Below are 20552 nucleotides of genomic sequence, written 5' to 3' on the forward strand. Positions count from 1 at the left end.
GCTGCTGGCTTTTTAGGAGGCACCAGGGACACTTTCTTTTCAGGGATGACCTCTTTAGGCTCCTCAGGCACTTCAAAGAGATTAATGAGATTCTGTCTAAGATTTAGGAAGACCAGCAGAATGAAATCTTTTCAAGAGCAGACTTAGGTCCTACGAAGCCTCAGGCCACTGAGGAGTACCTGTGACTGGCCGGACTGCTGCCTTTTTAGGTGGTTCCTCAAGCAGTTTCCTTTCAGAGACAACCTCTTTAGGAGTCCCAGGCACTTCAAAGAGATTAGTATGTTTTACAGGTAGAAAGTACACATATCAGTAGACACACAGGAACAGTATGTAAGCCGAAGGAACTTTCCTTTGTATCCCTTGAACCCTTTCAGTGTTAGCAAGCCCTGGTCATGGCTGGCACCTTGGGCTTTGCACTGGTGACTTTCTTTTGGCAGGGTGCTCCCTTAGGAGATTGAGGTTCTTTGAGGGCCCTAGTACATTTACACTGAGTCAAAGCAGCCCACACATATAGAAGTTACATTTACATATCACAGGCACCTCAGGCCTTCCCGGATTCCCCCTTTGCCCTCCCATGGAAAGAGACAGTCAAGCATGTACCTTTCACAGGTACAACTTCCGGCACTTGGGGAGGGGGCACTTTCTTTTTGGTCACAACTTCTCTGGGAGCCTCGGGTACTTTAAAGATATTAATATTTCGACATTTAGGAGGTGAAGGAAATTATGACAAACAGAAGACACATGTAGACAGCAGAAGACATTTCCTGCCCTTTCACACCTCCAGAAAGTTATACCTTCATCTGAAGGAAGCTCAGGCTTTTTGCGAGAGATCCGAAGTGTTTTCTTTTCCACCATGGCTTCTTGGTAAGTGTCCAGCACTTCAAGAAATTGTTGTTTTAACATTTAGTGTTGTGAAAGTCACCAAGAAGAAGAAAGTAAGTTCAAAAACTACTATCACTAGCCCCGGAGGCTTGCAAGAGCGTGTACCTGTAACTGAGGGAGCTCCTCTGGGTTTTGAAGGTGCTCTCTTAGCAATATCAACTTCAGTGGGGGCTTCAGGTTCTTAAAAGATATTAGTATTTCACATTTCAGAGTTAAAATGGTTAATGGACACAGTAGCTATAGTTAAATAGCTTATAACTGTCTAGAAATTGCTTCTCTTCCCTCCCCTATTCCCCCTCATCCACCAATAAACTAATACTCAGGAGTTTGTATGATTCTCAAGAAGAGAGGCTTGCATTTCTTCTCCATCGTCAGGTTTCTGCCTCCTGCATTCAGCCGCAGATGGAAAAGCTATCTGCACTGAACCCTTACATATAACATTTCTTTGTTATCAGTTCCCTACCAACACAGTGTGAGACTATTTACATACTGTTTACATCCTATTAGGCCATAAGTGATCTGAGGATGCTTGAAGGTCAGTGCTAACATTATTTTGGTTATATGAAGTTTGATCTGGTTTTATGCATGGAACTTGAGAACCAACAGATTTGGGCATCTGGGTGGAGCAGGGACATCCTGGAATTCCCCATGGAGACTGAGACAGGACTCCACTTATTGGGTGAATGCTCGTACTAGGATTTTTGTTTTGGATTGTCACAAATACTTTCTAGATAGAACATACTGGAACTTCAGCTGACTTAAAGATATTAGTATATTTACATATAGGAGTTAGGAAGAGTATTAGAAAAAATAGTTTTAAGTGTTGAAGGTGTGTAATTTCTTCTTTCACATGTATTCGGTGGTGGCATGTACCTGGGATGGGCGGCGTTTCTGGCTCTACAGAAATTTCTTCAAAGGTGTTCATTTCAGGAGGAATCTCTCTCATAGCTTCTGGTGCTTTGAGGATATTAGTAACAGAGTCAGAGGTTAAAAGGGCAGTAGAGACATTAATCCCACAAAGTGAACCAAGGTAGTTTCTGTTGCTACTGGGGTTCTTCCAGGATATGAGGAGGGTGTGTGCTCCTGAGGAGAGGAACCAAGTCTTGTTCCTTCTGCTTTTAACTTCACACCTACCCTGAAGGGGCTCTGAGAGGATGAGCAAATGATTCCAGATAGAGAGAAAAATAGTCTAATTATTTGGATATTTTCTAAATTATAACACTTAGAGGTTGCAATCCTGAAAGCTTTTGAAATTTCCTGTGTTTTGATTTATTTAAAAGTAAATGAAGTAAAAAAAAAAATGTATGATGCTTGAAAAACTTAGGCCATTGGACTGGAATGACTTGTCCTTGGCTCTAGGATGTTATCACAGGCAAATCAACTTTACATCAAGTCCTGAGTTTTCAGTAAAGCTATTTCTATGACATTCAAGTCAAACTTGAAGTCAATTGTATGGTCGTGCTTGTCTGGGCAATGAGTTCAGTAGGAAAGCCATCCTGACAATTAACAGTATGTATGGTAATGTAAACTGGACTTTTAACTCTATGGAAGGTTGAAGCACTGTCATGAGGCACATGACAGAACCTTTGTCTCCTGATGTCACTGCTTCCTACTTTATAGGCACCTGAGTTAAGCTGGCTCAATCTAATTGTAGAGTTATACATGTTATAAAGCTTTCCTGTTATTTCTAGCTAGTCTGGCTTTTATTTTATAAGTAATAGTCATTTCTCCCCATTAAAGAACATATCTGCAGCTTGAGTTTTCTTCTTTCTAAATGGTTCACTATGCATATTCAATGAGTTGAATGGAATCCTTGGGGATCCATTTCTTTGGCAACCATAGGGTTTTAAAGAGATTAGTATGTTCACACATGTTAGCCAGAACTACAAATGAGATAAGAAACTTGATGTTCTCCTCGATTGTACCTGCCGGAAGCAGAGTTTTTCTTCTTTTGGTTGCAGGAGGTCGCTTCTCTGGAAGTACATCTTCGATGAGTTCAAGGTCTTTAAAGATATTAGTATTTTTTTTAAAAAAACATATAATTGAGAAGAGGCAAAAACAATGACATGATACACAAAGAAAGCAAGGCAAGTAGACTTTAAGTTAGAATGTTTGTTTTCTTTTCATAGCTGTCTTTGCACACAGTCTGGATGGGTCTTGACTTGTTTGGGGCAAGTCCTAGATAGTTCTTTGCCTTGGGCATTTCTGAGAGATGCTTTAAAGATATTAGTATTTTAAGAGTCCGGGACAACGCAGATAAAACACAGAACAATTGACAAGCACAAGATGAAAGGTTTTCTTGTTCAGAATCTCGTGATAAGAGTTTGTACCTTCAGGTGAAGGAGGTTCAGGAATTTCAGGAACAGCCTCATATGGCTTCAGCTCTGGAAACACTTCCCGGGTTGTTTCGGACTCTTTAAAGATATTAGTAGGTTTACACTTAGATATCGTAAAAGAAAAACGAGTAAATTATATAGCATGTAGTTTGGGGATCTTAAAGACAAAGATAATCATCTACGTTTTGAAGCAGTTGAAATATACCTTTGAGTGCCAGGGTTTCCCTCGTTTTACGAATGGTCACATATGTTTTCTCTTCTGTAACAACTGTCTGAGGTGGTGCAGGCACTTAAAAGACACAGTGCAATTATATTATGAAGGGTAAAGAAAAAACATTATGTTTCTAAAGAGAGCTCCCAAGTAAATTTCATTCAGATCAAGTCAGTGGTGCTAGATACCTTTTGCCACTTTGAGTCTTGCCTTCTGAGGATGAGTCACATGCTCTTCTTCTATGACTGTCTCTTCAGATGCTTCATAAACTTTAAAGATATTAGTGCATGTGTAACTCTAAGTGTTTCAAGATAGATGGAGGACGACACTAAGACATATATGGCACATTGTACACACTCATCACCCAAGTTCTCAGTTGTGCATATCCACAAATTAGTGTCAGGCATGAACTGAGCAGCAACTAGTTTCATTCCAAGTTTTAGGATAAAGGATGCTCAGAATTTCTTCACAATTATGGTAACAAAATTGAGGAATTTACCAGACAGGAACTATATAATTTTTTTTTTCATTTTACTTTAGGGAAGCTAACCATTGTCATATGGTATCATTTTTAGTTCATGAGTGCATTAGGAATAGGGATGATGCTGAGTTGAATATGGGAAATCTACTTTCTGTATTTGACCTATCAGAATTGTGTGGTCCTCTGTACTTCTAGGCAAATATTTATGTACATTTTAAAAATCAAATTGGATTTATGCCTTCATAGTGTGATGATATACATGTGGAAACAATTTAGAGATTAGAAGCTAAAAAGAAAAGAGAGGAGGCTACATTTCAGTAGCTTGAAGAATGCTTGAAGGGAAATTAAAGTGAGGAAATAAATGGGAGAAAAGCATATGAGAAGAATAAACAATTCCTCTAGCATTTACAAAGGAACCCCATCTGGTGACAATAACCAGTTTTAAGAATAGAATAGGCAGGAGGAGGTGATCTTGTGCATTAATTCCAAACTACTATAAGATCAGTTTTAATCAAGAGCGTTGTAGGATATAAAAATAGAGTAGAAGACTATATTGGGTATTGTTAGCATGTTTACTTACCATTTAGGATAGCAAGCCTACCCAGAACATTTCACAACTTAGGTTGTCCTATTTAAATTATTTTATAATTTTTGAAAAAAGAAAAAAAAAGCATTGCTTCTTCTCTTGGGGCCCTAGTGGTTTTTTAAATTTATATAAATTTATGATCATTTAAGCAGCACTGTTCAAACCTTAAGCATTACTGTGAAGAGTAAAAATGGTACCATTGGGTCATCTTGATTTTGAAAACTCTACAATATTAGTATAGAGTTAAGGTAAGTTACTTCACAGTCTGGAAAATGTAAATTGCTTCTAAGTGAAGAGACAGATGTTTGTATATAGAACAGATAACTCAGTAGGACATAATGACTTTTCTAAAATTTGATAATGTTATAAGCGTAGGACAACTAAGTTTTGACATTGATGAAGAAGAGTAACTTCTCTACAGTTGATGGGGGTTCAGATCTCTTAGTTTTAGCCGACATTTTTAGCATGCATGGCTTTTATAAAGATATTAGTATATTTGCATTTTAATGCTATGTTGACAGACACAGTAGATTCAGAACGCAGACAAAACAAAGATGAACCATCAGCTTCTTTGAACTCACTATATATCTCTGTGTCTTCAGGAAGAACAACAGGTAACTTTTCTTCTTGAATAATTTTCTTAGGCACCTCAGGAACTTTAAAGATATTAGTATGACTAATTACTACTCATAACATATAATACTCTTAAAAAAAGATTCACAGAGATTTGATGGGACACTCATTCACACCCCACAATAAACACAGGCAGGATCATTTCACACTGGGGTTAGTGTCAGTGTATACCTTTAGGTGCTGGAACCTCAGGCTTTTTAGGAATGGTTTCACGGACTTTTTCTTCTGGAGTGATTTTCTTAGGTACTTCAGGTGCTTTAAAGATATTTATTTGTCTTATTTTCAAGAATGCCATAATTAGGTATAAATTATCAAAAGTAAAGTGGGGTTGGGGGAGATCTATTAAATAGAATGTACAAAATGTTAAGCCAGTGTACTGTCTCTCAACTGCCTTGTTCATGATTCTTATTTGAGACAACTTGTTCTCGGGGGGTCAGTAGCACTTTCTGTTGTTATTTAGAACTTATTTCTAGTACTATAAGGCAGAGATTCCAATGTCAACTCCTTAGGGAAGAAAAGCTCAGGGACCAATGTTCACGACTGCCTAATAAGATGACCAAAAAGAGAAAGACCTTTGGACTTATGATGTTTTCCACCAGAGGATAGCAAAAATGGCAAGATTGTAGGATAGAATATAAATTGCAATTTCTGCCATTTCCTGGTCCTAAGGAAAGAGTGCTCTTTCTCTCCTTTGTGGAAAATGATTCACAGGGATTTACTGCTGCTGGAGAATCAGCAGAGACAGGTACCTTTAGGTGCTGGCACCTTCGGTTCTTCAGGAACACGGACCTTTTCTTCAACCACCGTTTTCTTGGTCACCTCAGGTACTTTAAAGACAGCAGGGATAATTTACTTTACTTTGAAACACTCAGAAAGATCTTAGCAGGCAAGATGTAAGAGATGTACAATGAAAGCAGAACAGAGCCACATTATAAAACAGAGACATTGCTTTACACATGCAAGACGTTTACAGAGTTGACTTTTGACATCAAATACCCAAGTTACAACAACAAAACTTGACATGAACAACTGACAAAATGCCAGCACATGCTGCCCCTTCTTCTTGCCCTGGCAGGATAATTACACTGTTTTCTTCAGTGATAGCTTTACTATATACTCATTCATAGCCTCAAATTATGTATTAATGAGGATGATGTAAATGAATAAAGATGGGACACTACCACATATTCATGATGTATTTACAATCAACAGCTTAATACATGAATGACAAATAGGGAAACAGAGATCTATCAATAATGAACAGGGAAATAGAAGTCTATCAATAAGGATATTAGTGAACAGATAATCAAACATACCAAAGGATGCCCACATTCACACTTTGGTCACTAGGGGTTTGGGTTTGGCTGTTTTAGGGTAACAATAGTGACATCTGTGTTTGTAGACCTGCTTTTGGTCATTTAAAGATATTAATTATTTTGACACTCCCCTAACACAAAACAGAAAACAAAAACACCAAGTCAAACATAAACTTGTCAAGCAAGGAAGGAGCAACTGAAGACAGTTCCGTGAGTACAGTTTTGGCATAAAATACCTTTAGCTGGTGGCTCTTTTCGAGGAATGACTTTAGAGGGTGGCTTTTTTGGAGGGATGACTTTCTCAGATACCTCAGGTCCTTTAAAGATATTAGTGTTTGGTTTAGAAAAGACTTATAAAATACTATGAAGCACTACTTATATTAAAACTGTAATCTCATAAAACTGGGGGTCTCATAAAACAGTTTATATTTTTTACATTTATATTATGCTGGCTTCAAGAAAGCTGTGATTTTGTTATTTACACAATACATTGCTATGTAAAACATACATATTCCATTATATCAGGTATTCATCTGGGCATGATCTAGAGTAGTCCTGTAGACTATGTATGTTCACTATGTCTTGTTCTTAGAATTTACTAGAATTTGGATGCTATGGCCAGTGCTTCATTTACTTCATTCTTTCTCTGATGACAATAACCACAAAATGGCAAATGCTTTCAATAGGTAAATGTTAGTTAGTGCACAGGAGACTCAAATGCGAATGGTTGCTTTGCTGAGACTATAAATCCCTCAGTAAACTGAGAAGTGTGTCTGTGAATGAATGGCATCTCTTATGCTGGTTCCTGTGATAATCACGTAACTCTTGCTAGACTAGAAAAAAGAATCCATACAATCAGACCGTGATGTGCGGAGCATGGACCTAAGTCAGTACCATGCTTAATTCTCATGCCTGTAAAAATGGATAACTCTGTGTGGTTACCCTCTACATCTTAACACTTTTTAAGTCAAGCAATTTAAGCTCATGCTTAAAGTAGTTCATGGGGCTGTCCTGAAGTAAACCTGCAAGGTACTTTGAAAGCAAAGTTGGTAAGCACAAGATAGAACAAACTATAGTGTCTGCAGAATCCCCTATACCTTTTTTAGGTGGAATTTTGGGTTTTTCATATACTTCTACTTCTTCAGCCTCTAGAAACTCAATGACCCTGTGGACTTCTTCCACTTTGTGCTCTTCTTGGAACCTGCGCTCTTCCACCCTGATGAATTCTTCCACCTCGTGGAACTCTTCTTCCTCAAAGTATTCCTGAACCTCATGGAACTCTTCCTCTTCGAGAGCCTCTTCCACTTTTGCTTCCACGAGTTCTAGCTCTATTCTTTCTTGGACTAGTTCTTCTTGCTGGTAGGCAACTGATATTTTTTCTTCAAAAACAGCTTTCCCTGAAAGAGTATCTACTTTAAGAGATTTACTTTTTTTTTTTTTTAACAATAAGATGAAACAGATGTCAATTCAAAATATAAGAAAAACGAGTAAAAGAAGACTCCCATGAAAGAACATGAAGATCAAAGAATTTTCCAGAAAATACCTTTAGCAGGGGGAACAGCTTCCCTTTTGGGCACAGGGACTTTCTTTTCAGGGATTTTCTTCTTTTCTGGGACTTTCTTTGGTACTTCAGGCACTTTAAAGACACATTTTAAATATTTACAACCACCAAGAGTAAGTCTGGACATTGCACATCAAAAATAAGACATATGGACATAAAACATAGCTTACTGAAGAACAGGTAAAGGGCTTTGGGTTTAAAAGAGAAAGTGTACCTTTGGCTGGTGGGGCCTCTTTTTTCTGGACAGGAACAGGAATCTTTTCTTCAGGAATTTTCTTTGGCACTTTAAAGACATTAGGTGCCTCAGTCAGACGACAATACTCAATAATACACACATGCACACACACACACACACACACACACACACACACACAAAACCCTCAGAAACTAGCGGCTTCATCAATGCATCTAGGAAGTTAGTCTGCGCTGTTAGACAACTCTTTTATAGGGAATAGGATACTTGACCAAGCACTCACTTGGGCTATCGCTATCCTTAGAAGCCAACGTGTGCCCACAAAGATGCTTTGCTATTTTTAAAACAGCAGATGTTACCAACACTGAGTCTAATTTTGCTATTTTTAATTTGATGATTTTTTTTTGACCTGATTATCACCCTAGAGTGTTTGGACCCTGACTTAGGCCTCAGGAACTATTGGACATGATGCTACATGCTGAGGAGTCTGCTGTGATAGGGGCAGTGGGCCATAGCTGTTGAAGACACAGTCTGGACCATTAATTGAACTAAGAAGCAACAAGAAAGGAAATTTTATAACAATGAATGTCCAGCTTAACTATGGTAAAAAAGAACACGGTGATCTTTAAAGTTATTATCTAAGTATCAGAACAGAATTTTTTTTTCTGTATAAAATAATACATATAGGGAAAACTGTTATAATACATAATGAAAATTTAGTTATATAATAAAAAGAAGTCTAGGAATAGTATGAGGGTAGGAAGGATTATTTGTTATGTCCTTAATACAGAGAGATCATGATGGGGCATCAACATTTCCAGCTATTTCAATTAAGGGACTTCTAAAGGAATCCACAGCAGATACACATGTGGGGCCATTATTTACCCACTGATACTGTATGGCATCTAAGGAAATGAAATACATGACATTTTTAACTGTAATTAGTCAGTTTGCTGTCACAGTTACTTTAAGGAAGAAGCGAAAGAAGACACAGAACTGTTTAGAAAAAAAGTCACTGCGGGACTAAGGAAGTGGCAGGGGTTGCTGTACCTTTTGCAGGGGGTGCCTCGGCTTTCTTAGGGACAGGAGTGGGAGCTGCAGGCACTGCTTTCTTCACCACTTCAGGTGCTTAAAAGATAGTTTACAGACATGTTGAAAAAGCCACATGCAATGAACAGAACAACACGCCATTATCAAAGTATAAACGGAGCAACACAAAACATTGATTTATTGTAGGAAGATGTTAGCAACCTAAGTGGTGACAATGCCACCTCAAGAGTGAGTGTGACAGCAACTCTGCCAAGATTTCAGTCTTCAGGGATAGAGGGCTTAAGAATTATTCTTAAAAGCGAATGATTTCACCAAACAGATTGTTCTCCAGCATTTGAATGGAAATCAAGATTGAGGATTACAAACTAGGGGGAAGGATCTAGTAACAGAAAATTTATAGTCCAATTGCAGGGAAGGAGGAGACATTAGGGAGAAGGAAAGGGCCACAAAGCCTCAGCTACCAGGAGTGTGCACTCTCCAGGCCGCATGGATATGCTACCAGGAAAGTATATGGCTGAAAGTTAGGGTTAGACAGTTCGGAGCACCAAGCTTTTGGAATGTCCAACTCATCAAAGTGGCTGTACCTCTAGGTGCCAGCACCTCCTCCTCCTCCTCTTCCTCCACTAGCTCTTCTTCCTCTATGCTAGGTGGCTCTTCTGGAATCTCTTCTGGAGTAGGTTCTTCAGCTTCCTCATATACTTGAAACAGATTGTATTTTAATTATTTTTTTAAAGTCCTTTGAATGTTAGATATGTTAGATTAAAATTACACCATCTTGAAAAACCACACGGCCTCTTAAGTGCTCATGGACACTCACTAATCCGAAAAAAAAAAATACCCAGTCTTTAAAATATGTTAGGCTCTTTCCAATGTTGAAACTGGAAGGGGCCCCAGAGGATTTAGTTGGAATTATTATTTTTTAGTTAAGGTGAGAAGATTTTTTTCAAGCAATTATTCTAATTAAATTATTCTAATTATTGTAATAAGCAATTATCTGGTTCTAAGTAATTTAGAAACCAGATTTTCTGCATCAGTTGCTGAAGTTTATCTGAGCATATTCTGGGACTTTTTCCATCACGTCTCCTGAAGGCATAGGGTGAGGAAATTCTCCCCAGTATTCACATACAAAAGACAAAAAAAATGATTTCACAGAGTTAGTGAGGGAGAGAAGAATAGAGGTTAGTGGGTCCATTTCAGTTTTCCATTGAAACAAGCCACAAATGAACAGGCTAAATGTGCAAGAATAAGAAGGAATTGGCCTGCTCAGTTTCTTCTAGGCAAGTACTACTTTCTATCAGAGGTAGAAGGTCTATTTATTTTTAGAGTGAAGTGTATGCTACCTCTTCTATGTATGAGATAATGATAAGACAAGAGTACTTGGAGATACTGTTTTCTTAGGAAGTCATCTACCTTCGGCTGGTGGAACTTCCTCTTCTTTAGGGGGCACGATCTGTCTTTTTTCCACCTTCTTAGGCACCTCAGGAACTTAAAAGACATTGATTGTTTTAGGCACTATAAAACTCACACACTGAAGAAGAGTACTTCAAGACCAAAGTTCACATTTTCAACCCAAGAGAGTAAACAGCACAGCACAGAGAAGGGGATGACACACTGACATGGTCACAGTTAGTTAAGGAGCTAAGAAAGAGGCTTGTGGGTCCATCGTGAGACTATCTTTTGTAGCACCTTCTTTTCTGGTTCAGGTTTCTTAGGAACTGCAGGAACTTTAAAGATATTTTGAAATTTCAGTCTCACAGACACAAGGACACCATGCACAACAATAACAGAAGTTAACGTTCACAGATACTGAATAGGGCATTCTGACTCAGTGGGTGAAGGAAGGAGTGTGTCCCATGTGCTTAGAAATGCAAGAATATTGGAGGTAACACTGAAATGGTCACAGTTAGTTAAGAGGCTTGTGGGTCCATCGTGAGATTATCATTTGTAGCTGTACTCTCTTCTTTTTTAGCAAGAGTGACAAGTACTTGGTCATTTCTGGCTCTGTAAAGATGTATATCTGTCATTTTAATTTTCAGGAATAACACACAGAGGAAAAACAAGGCAGAAAACAACACTCACACAAAGTGGGAAATGAACACAACAGCAGCACAGGTACAACAGAGGTACAGTGACAAAGGTCAGTGACAGACCAGAGAATGCCAGCACGTGTGCTGAACATCCTATGTAGATGACCCTTCAGGTCAATAAAGGCGCAGCCAATAAGCATGTACCTTTGGCAGGAGGAGCCACTGGTTTCGTAAGGGCAGGGGCGGGCACCTTCTTTTCTGGTTCAGGTTTCTTAGGAACCACAGGAACTTTAAAGATATTTTGAAATTTCAGTCTCACAGACACAAGGACACCATGCACAACAATAACAGAAGTTACGTTCACAGATACTGAATAGGGCTTTCTGACTTAGTGGGTGAAGGAAGGAGCGTGTCCCATGTGCTTGGGAATACAAGAACATTGGACGTATTGTACCTTTGGTGGGAGGAGCCTCCTCTTTCTTGGGAACAACTACTTTCTTCTCTGGCACTTTCTTCTTGATCTCAGGCACTTTAAAGACATCATTTCATGGTAAGAATGTATTTTGAAGAGGAAGAAAGAGAGCAAGAAGTCTGTACACACAGGAAAACCATCATGCAACATTCACTCAGAACAGGGTGGGAATGTGAGCTGCAGCCCAAGAGGATAGGACTGGAATTTGCTGGGCAAGGCATCAGCAAACAGCTAGTCATTGGGGTCAGATGCTATCATTTCATTGGCTTAAATTTTGCTAATATCCTAGCTAATACCTATCTGAAAATATCATGTGACTATATGGCCTGGTAGAAAACATTATACTTATTTAAAATGTTGCCATCATGGCTTTTGGAAAAGCATTATTTTAGTTTAAGGTATGAATACACTTCCTAGGTACTGCCCCATGACCTGATATATGATGTTAACTACTAATTTTCTTCAATGATGCAATAATATTTCTTGTCTTATTTTCTCTTATAGTAATATTAGATATTCATTAGTCTCCCCATTTTAGGAAGGTGCTAACTAAGGCTCAGACTGGCTAAAGGACTCACAGTACAAGAGCAAAGTCTACTCTATTCAAAGTTCAAAGTCAAGGTTAAATCAAAACGTGTTGTGTTTCCCTTTATTTTTATGTTTTGAAAGGTATAGACTAAACTATTACTCAATGTTTTAATACAGTCAGTGCTTTGACATAAACTATTAATCGGTGTTTTGATAAATACATCATTTTTTTTTCTTTTCAGGCTAGTGTCTCAAAGGCACTTATTGCAAGTGAGTATAAAGGAGAAAATTTAAAACATGAACTTACAGAGAGGGGGTGATATTTGGAATGTAAATAAATAAAATAATTAATTTAAAAGCCATGAATGTATGTATTTTTAGGTAAACTTTTTCTTATAGATAATTTAAATGTTCAGAGAACCTATATGAGGCATTACATGGTTTTAATAAAATTACATCAAGTCAAGTAGACATTCTGTAGTAGCTTTATGATAATACTGCTTTTAACCTTTCATGTAAAACAATTCTGTGTGAGCAGCATCTAATAGAAAATAGTGACTATCAGTGTTCTCATCAGCTTTAGAAGTAAAGTTGGCTGCCCCTTTTATAAGAGACCTATCTGATAACACTATTGGATGGTGAGGGCTGTGTGCTCATTCTGGTGTGTGCTCATTCTCGGGGGGGTATACCTTTGGGAGGTGGTGGAGGCTCCACTTTTTTAGGAACAGGAACAGGGACTTTCTTCTCGGGTACAGTTTTCTTTGGCACTTAAAAACATTTCATTTAAAGACATTAGGAACCACGTACAATATCACATAGATAACAAAATACATCTAAGAATAGGACCACAAACAAACAAACATCAAATAGAATTTGAAAGTATGAAGATAATTTACAATGGACAGACATCTAAAGCAAGTGCAGAAGGCAAGCTGAGGATGTGCCTTTGATAATACAAGGCTTTGATGACGACATCATAAACTTCTGTATAAAGTAAGAGACAAATAAAGATGGGAAGGCAGACACCAACATAAAAAAGGTCGTGATTCCAAGAACTGCTGTACCTGGTGCAGGTTTTGGCACCTTAGGTTTAATTTCTGGAAGAGCTTCTTCTTCCTCAGGTGGAACTTCTTCTTCCTCCGGAAGAACTTCCTCTTCCTCTGCTGGAGCTTCCTCTTCCTCTGCTGGAGCTTCCTCTTCTTCAGGTGGAGCTTCTTCTTCAGGTAGAATTTCCTCTTCAGGAACAGTGACTTCCTCAAATGGAGCTTCCTCTTCTTCTTCTTCTTCCCGAGGTAGAGCCATAGGAACTGGGACTACTTCCCGTTTCTTTGGCGCTTTAAAGATATGTATTCAATTTATACAAATTCTATGTTTGTGTAAAAAAAGAACGATAGCAGGGTAACATGAAAGGCAAATATGCTTTGGTTACAATGACCACTGATGTTCGTATTATCAAGCAAGATGGTTGGTGGGGTTATACAGCACTCCCCATGCTCCCTCTGCTTCTCATGCACCCTGCTTCTGCCCGAGATTGATGTACCTTTTGGGGGTGGAGCTTCCATTTTTTTCAGAAGAGGTGTTGGCTTCTTTTCTTCTGGAATGAGTTTCTTGGGCACCTCTGGCGCTTTAAAGATATCATTTGTCTTTAAGAATGTATCCTTCCAAAGTGTTTTATAGCCATAGATGTGATAAAGGATCACACAATATGGAAGACATCTTCAGCAAGACACTTTACAAGCTTGTAGTTAGTACAGGAACATTTTCTTATGAATGAACACAAATGTGAGATTTCCCCCTTGTGTGCAAATGATAAAATAATATACCTTTTGCAGGCGGAGCCTCTACTTTCTTAGGAGTAGGCACTGGCACCTTCTTCTCAGGCACAGGTTTCTTGGGCGCTTCTGGCACTTTAAAGAAATGATTTAGGGGAAATTTTATACAACAACACAAAAAACATTGAATCCAAGCACAGTCTGGAAAATTATGTTAAAGCCATAAAATCATAGTGAAGAAACCCCAAAGCAATATTTTATTTTTAAAATAGAAATCTGTTTTTGTAAAGAGATGATACTAAAGCGGTATACCTAAAGAACATATTATTGAACCAATTAAATATTTTATTCTCATATAAATCTGAAATTAAATCGTGTGCCCTAGCACATTTGTATACCTTTGGCTGGTGGTGGTTCCACCTTTTTGGGAACAGGTACTGGTGCCTTCTCCTCTGGTACAGGCTTCTTGGGCACTTCAGGGACTTAAAAGATAATAAATAAGGTCACTATCACATTTTCCTAATCACAGAGAAGTCTAGTGACTTAGGGACAATTGAATGCTCACAGATGTGTTGATAATTTCACTGTAAGACAGAAGCTATTAATAGCTACAAAACAAGATGCTAGACATGCAGGAGAGTTACAGTAAAAGCCACCAAATAAACATGGAACAGAGACACGGACAGCACAAAAGGCTTGGTGATGGTTTGGGCTATTTTGATGATGTGAATTTGTTTTTCACTAAGAATTCTCCACTGAAGAAGGCACAAGTGTTAAACAGAAGCATGCTTCAATGGCCACATTTGGAGATGAATATATGGCAATTGGCTTCTGTGACCAGTTGAGTGGTTCTTGTTCTGGTGTTAATGTTATTAACGTCACCACAGGACAGGGATGACTAAGGCTCATCAAGTTACACTACATGGGCAAATGACTGCATTAAGAGCTGTACCTTTGGCAGGTGGAGCCTTCTCCTTTTTAGGAATAGGCACAGGAACTTTTTCCTCTGGCTTCTTGGGAATCTCAGGCACTTTAAAGACATTGTTTATAGTTAAGTTCTGACTGTGAGGAACAATGCCCACATAAAGCACATCTAACGTTGTAGCAGCACATGGCAACACACAGAGGTTGTTGTAGCCAGAAGAGAGGTAAGCATCTGAAGTCAGATGAAGTTGTCTATATGCACATCGTGTGAGTGGTATATACCTTTGGCTGGTGGTGCTTCCTTCTTTTTAGGAACAGGAACAGGTTTTTTCTCTTCTGGAACAGGTTTCTTGGGTACCACGGGCACTTTAAAGATAGCAATAAGATTTGAAAACATTGTAGAAGATACGTGAAAAGCACACAGGTATCATAAACTTCAGCATCTAAAAAGGACTAAGGGATCAGTGCCAATAACCCCCAGTCAGATACCCCAACTCTGAGCTGCCACTTCCTTTCCATTGGCGGGAGCTTTCATCTACCTTTGACTGGGGCCACTGGCACCACCTCTTCCTCAGCTATGATCTCCTCCTCTTCATGAAGGTATTCTTCCTCTTCGTGGATATATTCCTCTTCATGGAGGTACTCTTCTTCATGGACGTATTCTTCTTCATGGACATACGCCTCTTCATGGACATATTCCTCTTCTTCCTCTACGATGTATTCTTCTTCGTGGGCTTCTACCTCCTCTTTGAAGACAACAATCTCTTCCGGTTCTCGTTTTTTGGGTACCCCTGGCACTTTAAAGATATCATCTTTAAGTTGACTGTTTTCCAATTCCTCAATAAAGTTGAGGCATTTTAAGAGCACAGACCCACATATAACAAAAGACAGGCTTTCTATTTCCCACAGTGTAACATTAGACACAGAACTGAGCATAAATTCATCAGCAAAGAGGAGGAACAACACAAACAATGGGAGATACCTCTAACAGGTGCTGCCATTTCCTTTGTAGGGGCAGGTATTTTTGCCTCTGAGACAACTTTCTTGGGCTTCATGGGCACTTGAAATATTAAGTATAAAGGAATTTTAGAGTCAGAAAGAGGCCATCTAACCATTTCTAGCCTTCTTATACTTTAAATAGGCAGAATAATTTTGTAGCTGTCTCTAATAGCACATATGGCATTCCCTATCAAAATTTCTGTTTTTCATGGGAAGGACTCTAAATCTCACAGCATAGAGGTTCTCAAACAAGTTTCATGTACCCAAGCCAGTTTTCAATAGCAGAGACAAATTGGAAATGGTGTTTCATTGTCTTGTTTTGTTTTAAAATATAGTTTGCTTACAGAGATATTCTAAAAAGTTCAAATTTTCAAATGTTCAAAGATTATAAGAAGTTGCCTAAGATAAAATAAGAAAACCTGGGTGCTCAATTAGCTTTTGAAAAAGTTCTTCAAAATGACTTTGGAATCATTACCAATTTTCAGTGATTTTCCTTATATTAATTTAACTATGTTAGGAATATGCAAAATAGTCACTGCATTCAAACAAAAGTATTCTATTTGACAACATCATAGCCCTGGGGCAATGCACAGCCACTGTATACAATGCTGTAGAAATATTTAGAAGTAATGTTAGAGCTGATGCTAGACACAAGTAATATAAGAGACAGGTAAAAGGCTCCATTCTGGGAAGAGGTGGTTATACCTTTGGCAACTGGTTCAGTCACCTGCTGCTTTTCACGTTTGGTAATTGAAATTTGTATTTTTTCTTCAACAACCTTCTTTGGTTCTTCGGGAGCTTTAAAGATATTAATTATGGAAGAATATCACAATGAATCTCACAAATATCATAGAATAAATATCCACAAAGCACAAAGACCTGGCATGTAAGAAATGGACCAGACAATATACTTAGCAACAACAGAGAACCCCAGACATGGCAGTGAGTCACGGTCAACAAGAACAGAGGTGACGATACTCTTTGGAACAGTCACTGCTCTATCATGTACCTTTGGGTGGTAGAGGTTTGAGTTTCTTTTGAATGGGCAGAGGTGTTTTTTCTTCAGGGACAGCTTTCTTTAGCACTTTAAAAGACCAATAGTAAGAGATTTACAAACCCAAACTAGATTCTCAAGGGTGAGAACAACATGTTAAGAAATACACAATATAACAAACACACAATTTACACACATGCACTCTGACACATATCCACGGTAGACAGATGGAGAAAACAAAAGACACTATAATTGGTAATATTCTCACTCTACCTTTTGGTGGGGGAGCCTTGGGTTTGGCAGGCACCGGTTCTTGGGCGGGTTTCACTGGAATAGGCTTCTTGGGTTCTTTAAAAGCATACACAAAGTGTTTAATGTTAGATTGGAAGGCACAAGTCAAAAATGTACTCATTAAGGTAATTGCTCTTCTATGTTCACAGTGCAACCACAATCTCTAGAATAAGAATTAGAGGTGGGTAGAATAGGTCCTGAGAGCCCTAGCGAAGCTATGTCCACCTTCCTTGTGCCCATTCACTTCAATTAGGCCACGGGAATGCTCACAAATTCTCATTTCCTTTCAGATAGGTGACATGTAACGCAAAACTTTCTATCTAGGAGTCTGGTGTTTAAAGGCATCTGAAACCATGCAGAATCTGCTCAAAGAAACAAAACCCTTAAGTAGTGAGAGGATATGGATTCATTTCAAATTTCTAGTAGGAGCTGATGTGCACGAATTTGTTATCTACTTTACAGTAAAGAAAGTACCCAGAGTCAGAGCCCCACAAGCACACACATTATCTTCCATTAAAAACTGCTTTGTCAGGGCTGGAGAGAGGGATCAGCTATAAGAGTACTGACTGCTCTTCCAGAAGTCCTGAGTTCAATTCCCAGCAACTGCATGGTGGCTCACAACCATCTGTAATGGGATCTGATGCTCTCCTCTGGTGTGTCTGAAGACAAGGACAGTGTAATAAATAAATATGTCTTTAAAAAAACAGGAAACAAAACCTCCTTTGTCTTTCTTAGAAAAGCAGTCAGTGTCAAATATTCAATGCTGGGTGCTCTGTGGGTATGGAAACCTAATGATAGGCTTAAGATTTATAGAGTTATTTTCCCCTTCCAGAAGTGATTTAAAACACTGAATTTACTAAATGACAAAGTTCTTTTACCGCGATTGCCATCCTATCGCAGTGGGTTCTACGTGTACCTAATGAGCCCTGCAGGGCTGTCATACCTGGAATGTATTCCTCATGCTCTTTGGACTCCTCATAGTGTTCCAGTTCACGCTCTGCATATTCGTCATACTGGTCATATTCTTCAGTGGGTTCGTACTCCTCAAACTCTTTGTACTCCTCATAATCTTCGTAATCCTCATACTCCTCCTCACGGTGTTCTGAAACAGTTTCTTCTTCTCGGGTGTAAGACCATTTCTTCTCTTCTGTCACAGTTACTTCTAGAATAATATTGACACCAGGCAGCATTTTATTCAAGGCCCATTTAGTGACAATGTGCTTTGATTTCATTCCTTTATGACAGTCTCCCACATTGGCTATGGGTGACCTTGGTTAACTTTTGAAGGTAAAAGTATCATAGAATGCACATTGACTAGTTGCGATGTCAAATTTTCAAGTGCTTGACTCCAGGTAGGGGTAAACAAGGTGGTTAAGCTGGCAGCTAGCAGACAAGGAGACACACATGGCTTTATGCTTTATATGATCGAATGAAAGTGCAATGTACCTTTAGTGGGTTGGGGTTCTCTCTTTGGAACTTCAATGGATACCTTTTCTTCTTTAACAGCTCTTTTCCTAACTTCAGTCACTTTAAAAGAGCAATGATTAGAAGTCAATTGCAAGAGTCTGGAGATAGTTGTGTTGAAAGAACTTTGGCAAGAACAACCCAAGAACAAACCCAAGCATGATGCTCCTTTAAACTTTCACTAAATCACAAGAAAAATCAATGGGCCTGAATGTCCACATCATCCCGCACACCTGAGAATACTTTTGCCCAGGCTGTTTAATGTTTCAGAGATGCTGGGTACTCAGGCGGGATTTGTGAGTTAAGAGAGACAAGCTGCAACAATGAATGTCAAACTGAGTACAACCTTAGGAAGGGACTTGAACTTCACCAACAATATCAGCACCCTAATCCCAATCCTCCCACTCCCCATCCACTGGGACAATGCAGCATACTGAGGAGTTAAATCAAAACTGTCACCAAAGTTTACCACATAAAACAAACATCAAGACAGATGAGTCTGAGATGGAACGAACAGACAGATGACAAGCACACTTTAATGTAAGCTATACATATTTGCGGTGGGGTAGAAAAAGATACTTCCTGCAATCAGAATTATTTAGTTTTGCAGTGATGTGGGACAGCTTACTCTTCCCACTCTCAATATGTATGCACTTATGTCACTTGCCCTAACGATGCCAGATCTACTCTACCCATCTCAAGACATAAAAGCTTATTAGTATCCCTTTAAAGAGCCATTATACCTTTAGCCGGTGGCTCCGCCTCTCTTCGAGGTTTGAGCTTGGGAAATTTTTCTTCAGGGACAACTTTCTTAGGTTCCTCTGGCACTTTAAAGACAGATTTTACTTTAAAGAATTGTTTTTCTTCATCCAGACCACAAAACACACAAGCCACAGAGGAATGACACAAACATAAAAGATTCAACCCTTCCCAAACTTCACACATTCTACAATATTTTAAAAGAAGACAATGACCACCCTTCTCTCTGTGCCCCTTCGTCAGTGTACTTATAAAGAGAGCAAGACAAAGCAACACTGACATGTGGAAAGGCTGCTGTACCTCTTGCTCTTGGAGGCTCCTCCTTTTTAGTTACAGCCACAAGAACTTTTTCTTCTTGGGTAATTTTCATGTGCCTTTCGGTCACTTGGAAGATAATTTAAAATTAGCATTCTATAACATTTAGAGTAGAATATACACAAACATATATACATACACATATATATACATATACATACACACTAACACACATATTCATGCATACACATATATACAAGCCAGAAAGTACTGTGGCTTTAGAACAAAAGAATTTGTAAGGCACACATAACTAAACACAATAAGTAAGTAATATTTCATAAGGGTATAATACAACACCATTACAAACAGACACTAACAATCTACATAGAAAAATTATGACCCAATAGATGGTAGATGGAGGAAGAAAGATAAGACTCTAAGTTTTTATTTGTTCTTTAGGGGAATGTCATTTACCTTTGGTTGGGGGAGGTTCTTCTACCTCAACCACTTCTGCAGGAACTCTCTTTTCTGGAACTGGTCTCTTTGGTTCTTCAGGTGCTTTGAAAACATCAGGCAATGTGGTCAAACATGGTGCAAAGAGTGCCAAACCTGTGCACAGTTACTTTCTTCCCATTGTGATAAAGATCTGAAGAGTGCATCATTTACTATCAAGACGGAATGAGGTGTCACCTATGGGTAGAGTGGACCCCAATATACCTTTGGCTGGTGGCACTTTCTTAGGAGCTGGTACAGGAACCTTCTTCTCTGGAACAATTTTCTTTGGTGGTTCGGGAACTTTGAAAATATTAAGAATATTA

At 38.7% G+C, this 20552-nt stretch overlaps 1 protein-coding gene across 21 annotated transcripts in view; it reads right to left on the reverse strand.

Moving 5' to 3' along the window:
• Window positions 1–20552, reverse strand: part of Ttn (titin) — a 269568-nt gene that overhangs the window by 129369 nt on the left and 119647 nt on the right. For 12 of the 21 annotated variants that reach the window (XM_031370735.1, XM_031370732.1, XM_031370730.1 and 9 more), the window contains 40 exons: window positions 20452–20529; window positions 20209–20292; window positions 19780–19863; window positions 19464–19547; window positions 18703–18783; window positions 18200–18418; window positions 17239–17313; window positions 16981–17055; window positions 16677–16769; window positions 15955–16032; window positions 15512–15769; window positions 15255–15338; window positions 15001–15078; window positions 14447–14530; window positions 14100–14183; window positions 13817–13900; window positions 13341–13610; window positions 12966–13043; window positions 11731–11805; window positions 11481–11564; window positions 10660–10734; window positions 9834–9947; window positions 9250–9327; window positions 8221–8289; window positions 7989–8081; window positions 7543–7842; window positions 6682–6762; window positions 5879–5956; window positions 5301–5384; window positions 5078–5152; window positions 3618–3698; window positions 3424–3507; window positions 3213–3296; window positions 2808–2885; window positions 1756–1839; window positions 988–1062; window positions 795–878; window positions 601–678; window positions 180–263; window positions 51–70 (listed from right to left, as the gene is read on the reverse strand). In XM_031370735.1, coding sequence (XP_031226595.1) covers window positions 51–70; window positions 180–263; window positions 601–678; window positions 795–878; window positions 988–1062; window positions 1756–1839; window positions 2808–2885; window positions 3213–3296; window positions 3424–3507; window positions 3618–3698; window positions 5078–5152; window positions 5301–5384; window positions 5879–5956; window positions 6682–6762; window positions 7543–7842; window positions 7989–8081; window positions 8221–8289; window positions 9250–9327; window positions 9834–9947; window positions 10660–10734; window positions 11481–11564; window positions 11731–11805; window positions 12966–13043; window positions 13341–13610; window positions 13817–13900; window positions 14100–14183; window positions 14447–14530; window positions 15001–15078; window positions 15255–15338; window positions 15512–15769; window positions 15955–16032; window positions 16677–16769; window positions 16981–17055; window positions 17239–17313; window positions 18200–18418; window positions 18703–18783; window positions 19464–19547; window positions 19780–19863; window positions 20209–20292; window positions 20452–20529 — 3929 coding nt within the window. The remainder of the gene's footprint in view (window positions 1–50; window positions 71–179; window positions 264–600; window positions 679–794; window positions 879–987; window positions 1063–1755; window positions 1840–2807; window positions 2886–3212; window positions 3297–3423; window positions 3508–3617; window positions 3699–5077; window positions 5153–5300; window positions 5385–5878; window positions 5957–6681; window positions 6763–7542; window positions 7843–7988; window positions 8082–8220; window positions 8290–9249; window positions 9328–9833; window positions 9948–10659; window positions 10735–11480; window positions 11565–11730; window positions 11806–12965; window positions 13044–13340; window positions 13611–13816; window positions 13901–14099; window positions 14184–14446; window positions 14531–15000; window positions 15079–15254; window positions 15339–15511; window positions 15770–15954; window positions 16033–16676; window positions 16770–16980; window positions 17056–17238; window positions 17314–18199; window positions 18419–18702; window positions 18784–19463; window positions 19548–19779; window positions 19864–20208; window positions 20293–20451; window positions 20530–20552) is intronic. The other 9 variants (XM_031370740.1, XM_031370725.1, XM_031370722.1 and 6 more) reach the window with 8 other exon arrangements.

The sequence above is a fragment of the Mastomys coucha genome, unplaced genomic scaffold (assembly GCF_008632895.1).
Source record: "Mastomys coucha isolate ucsf_1 unplaced genomic scaffold, UCSF_Mcou_1 pScaffold15, whole genome shotgun sequence".
Classification (NCBI taxonomy): Eukaryota; Metazoa; Chordata; class Mammalia; order Rodentia; family Muridae; genus Mastomys; species Mastomys coucha.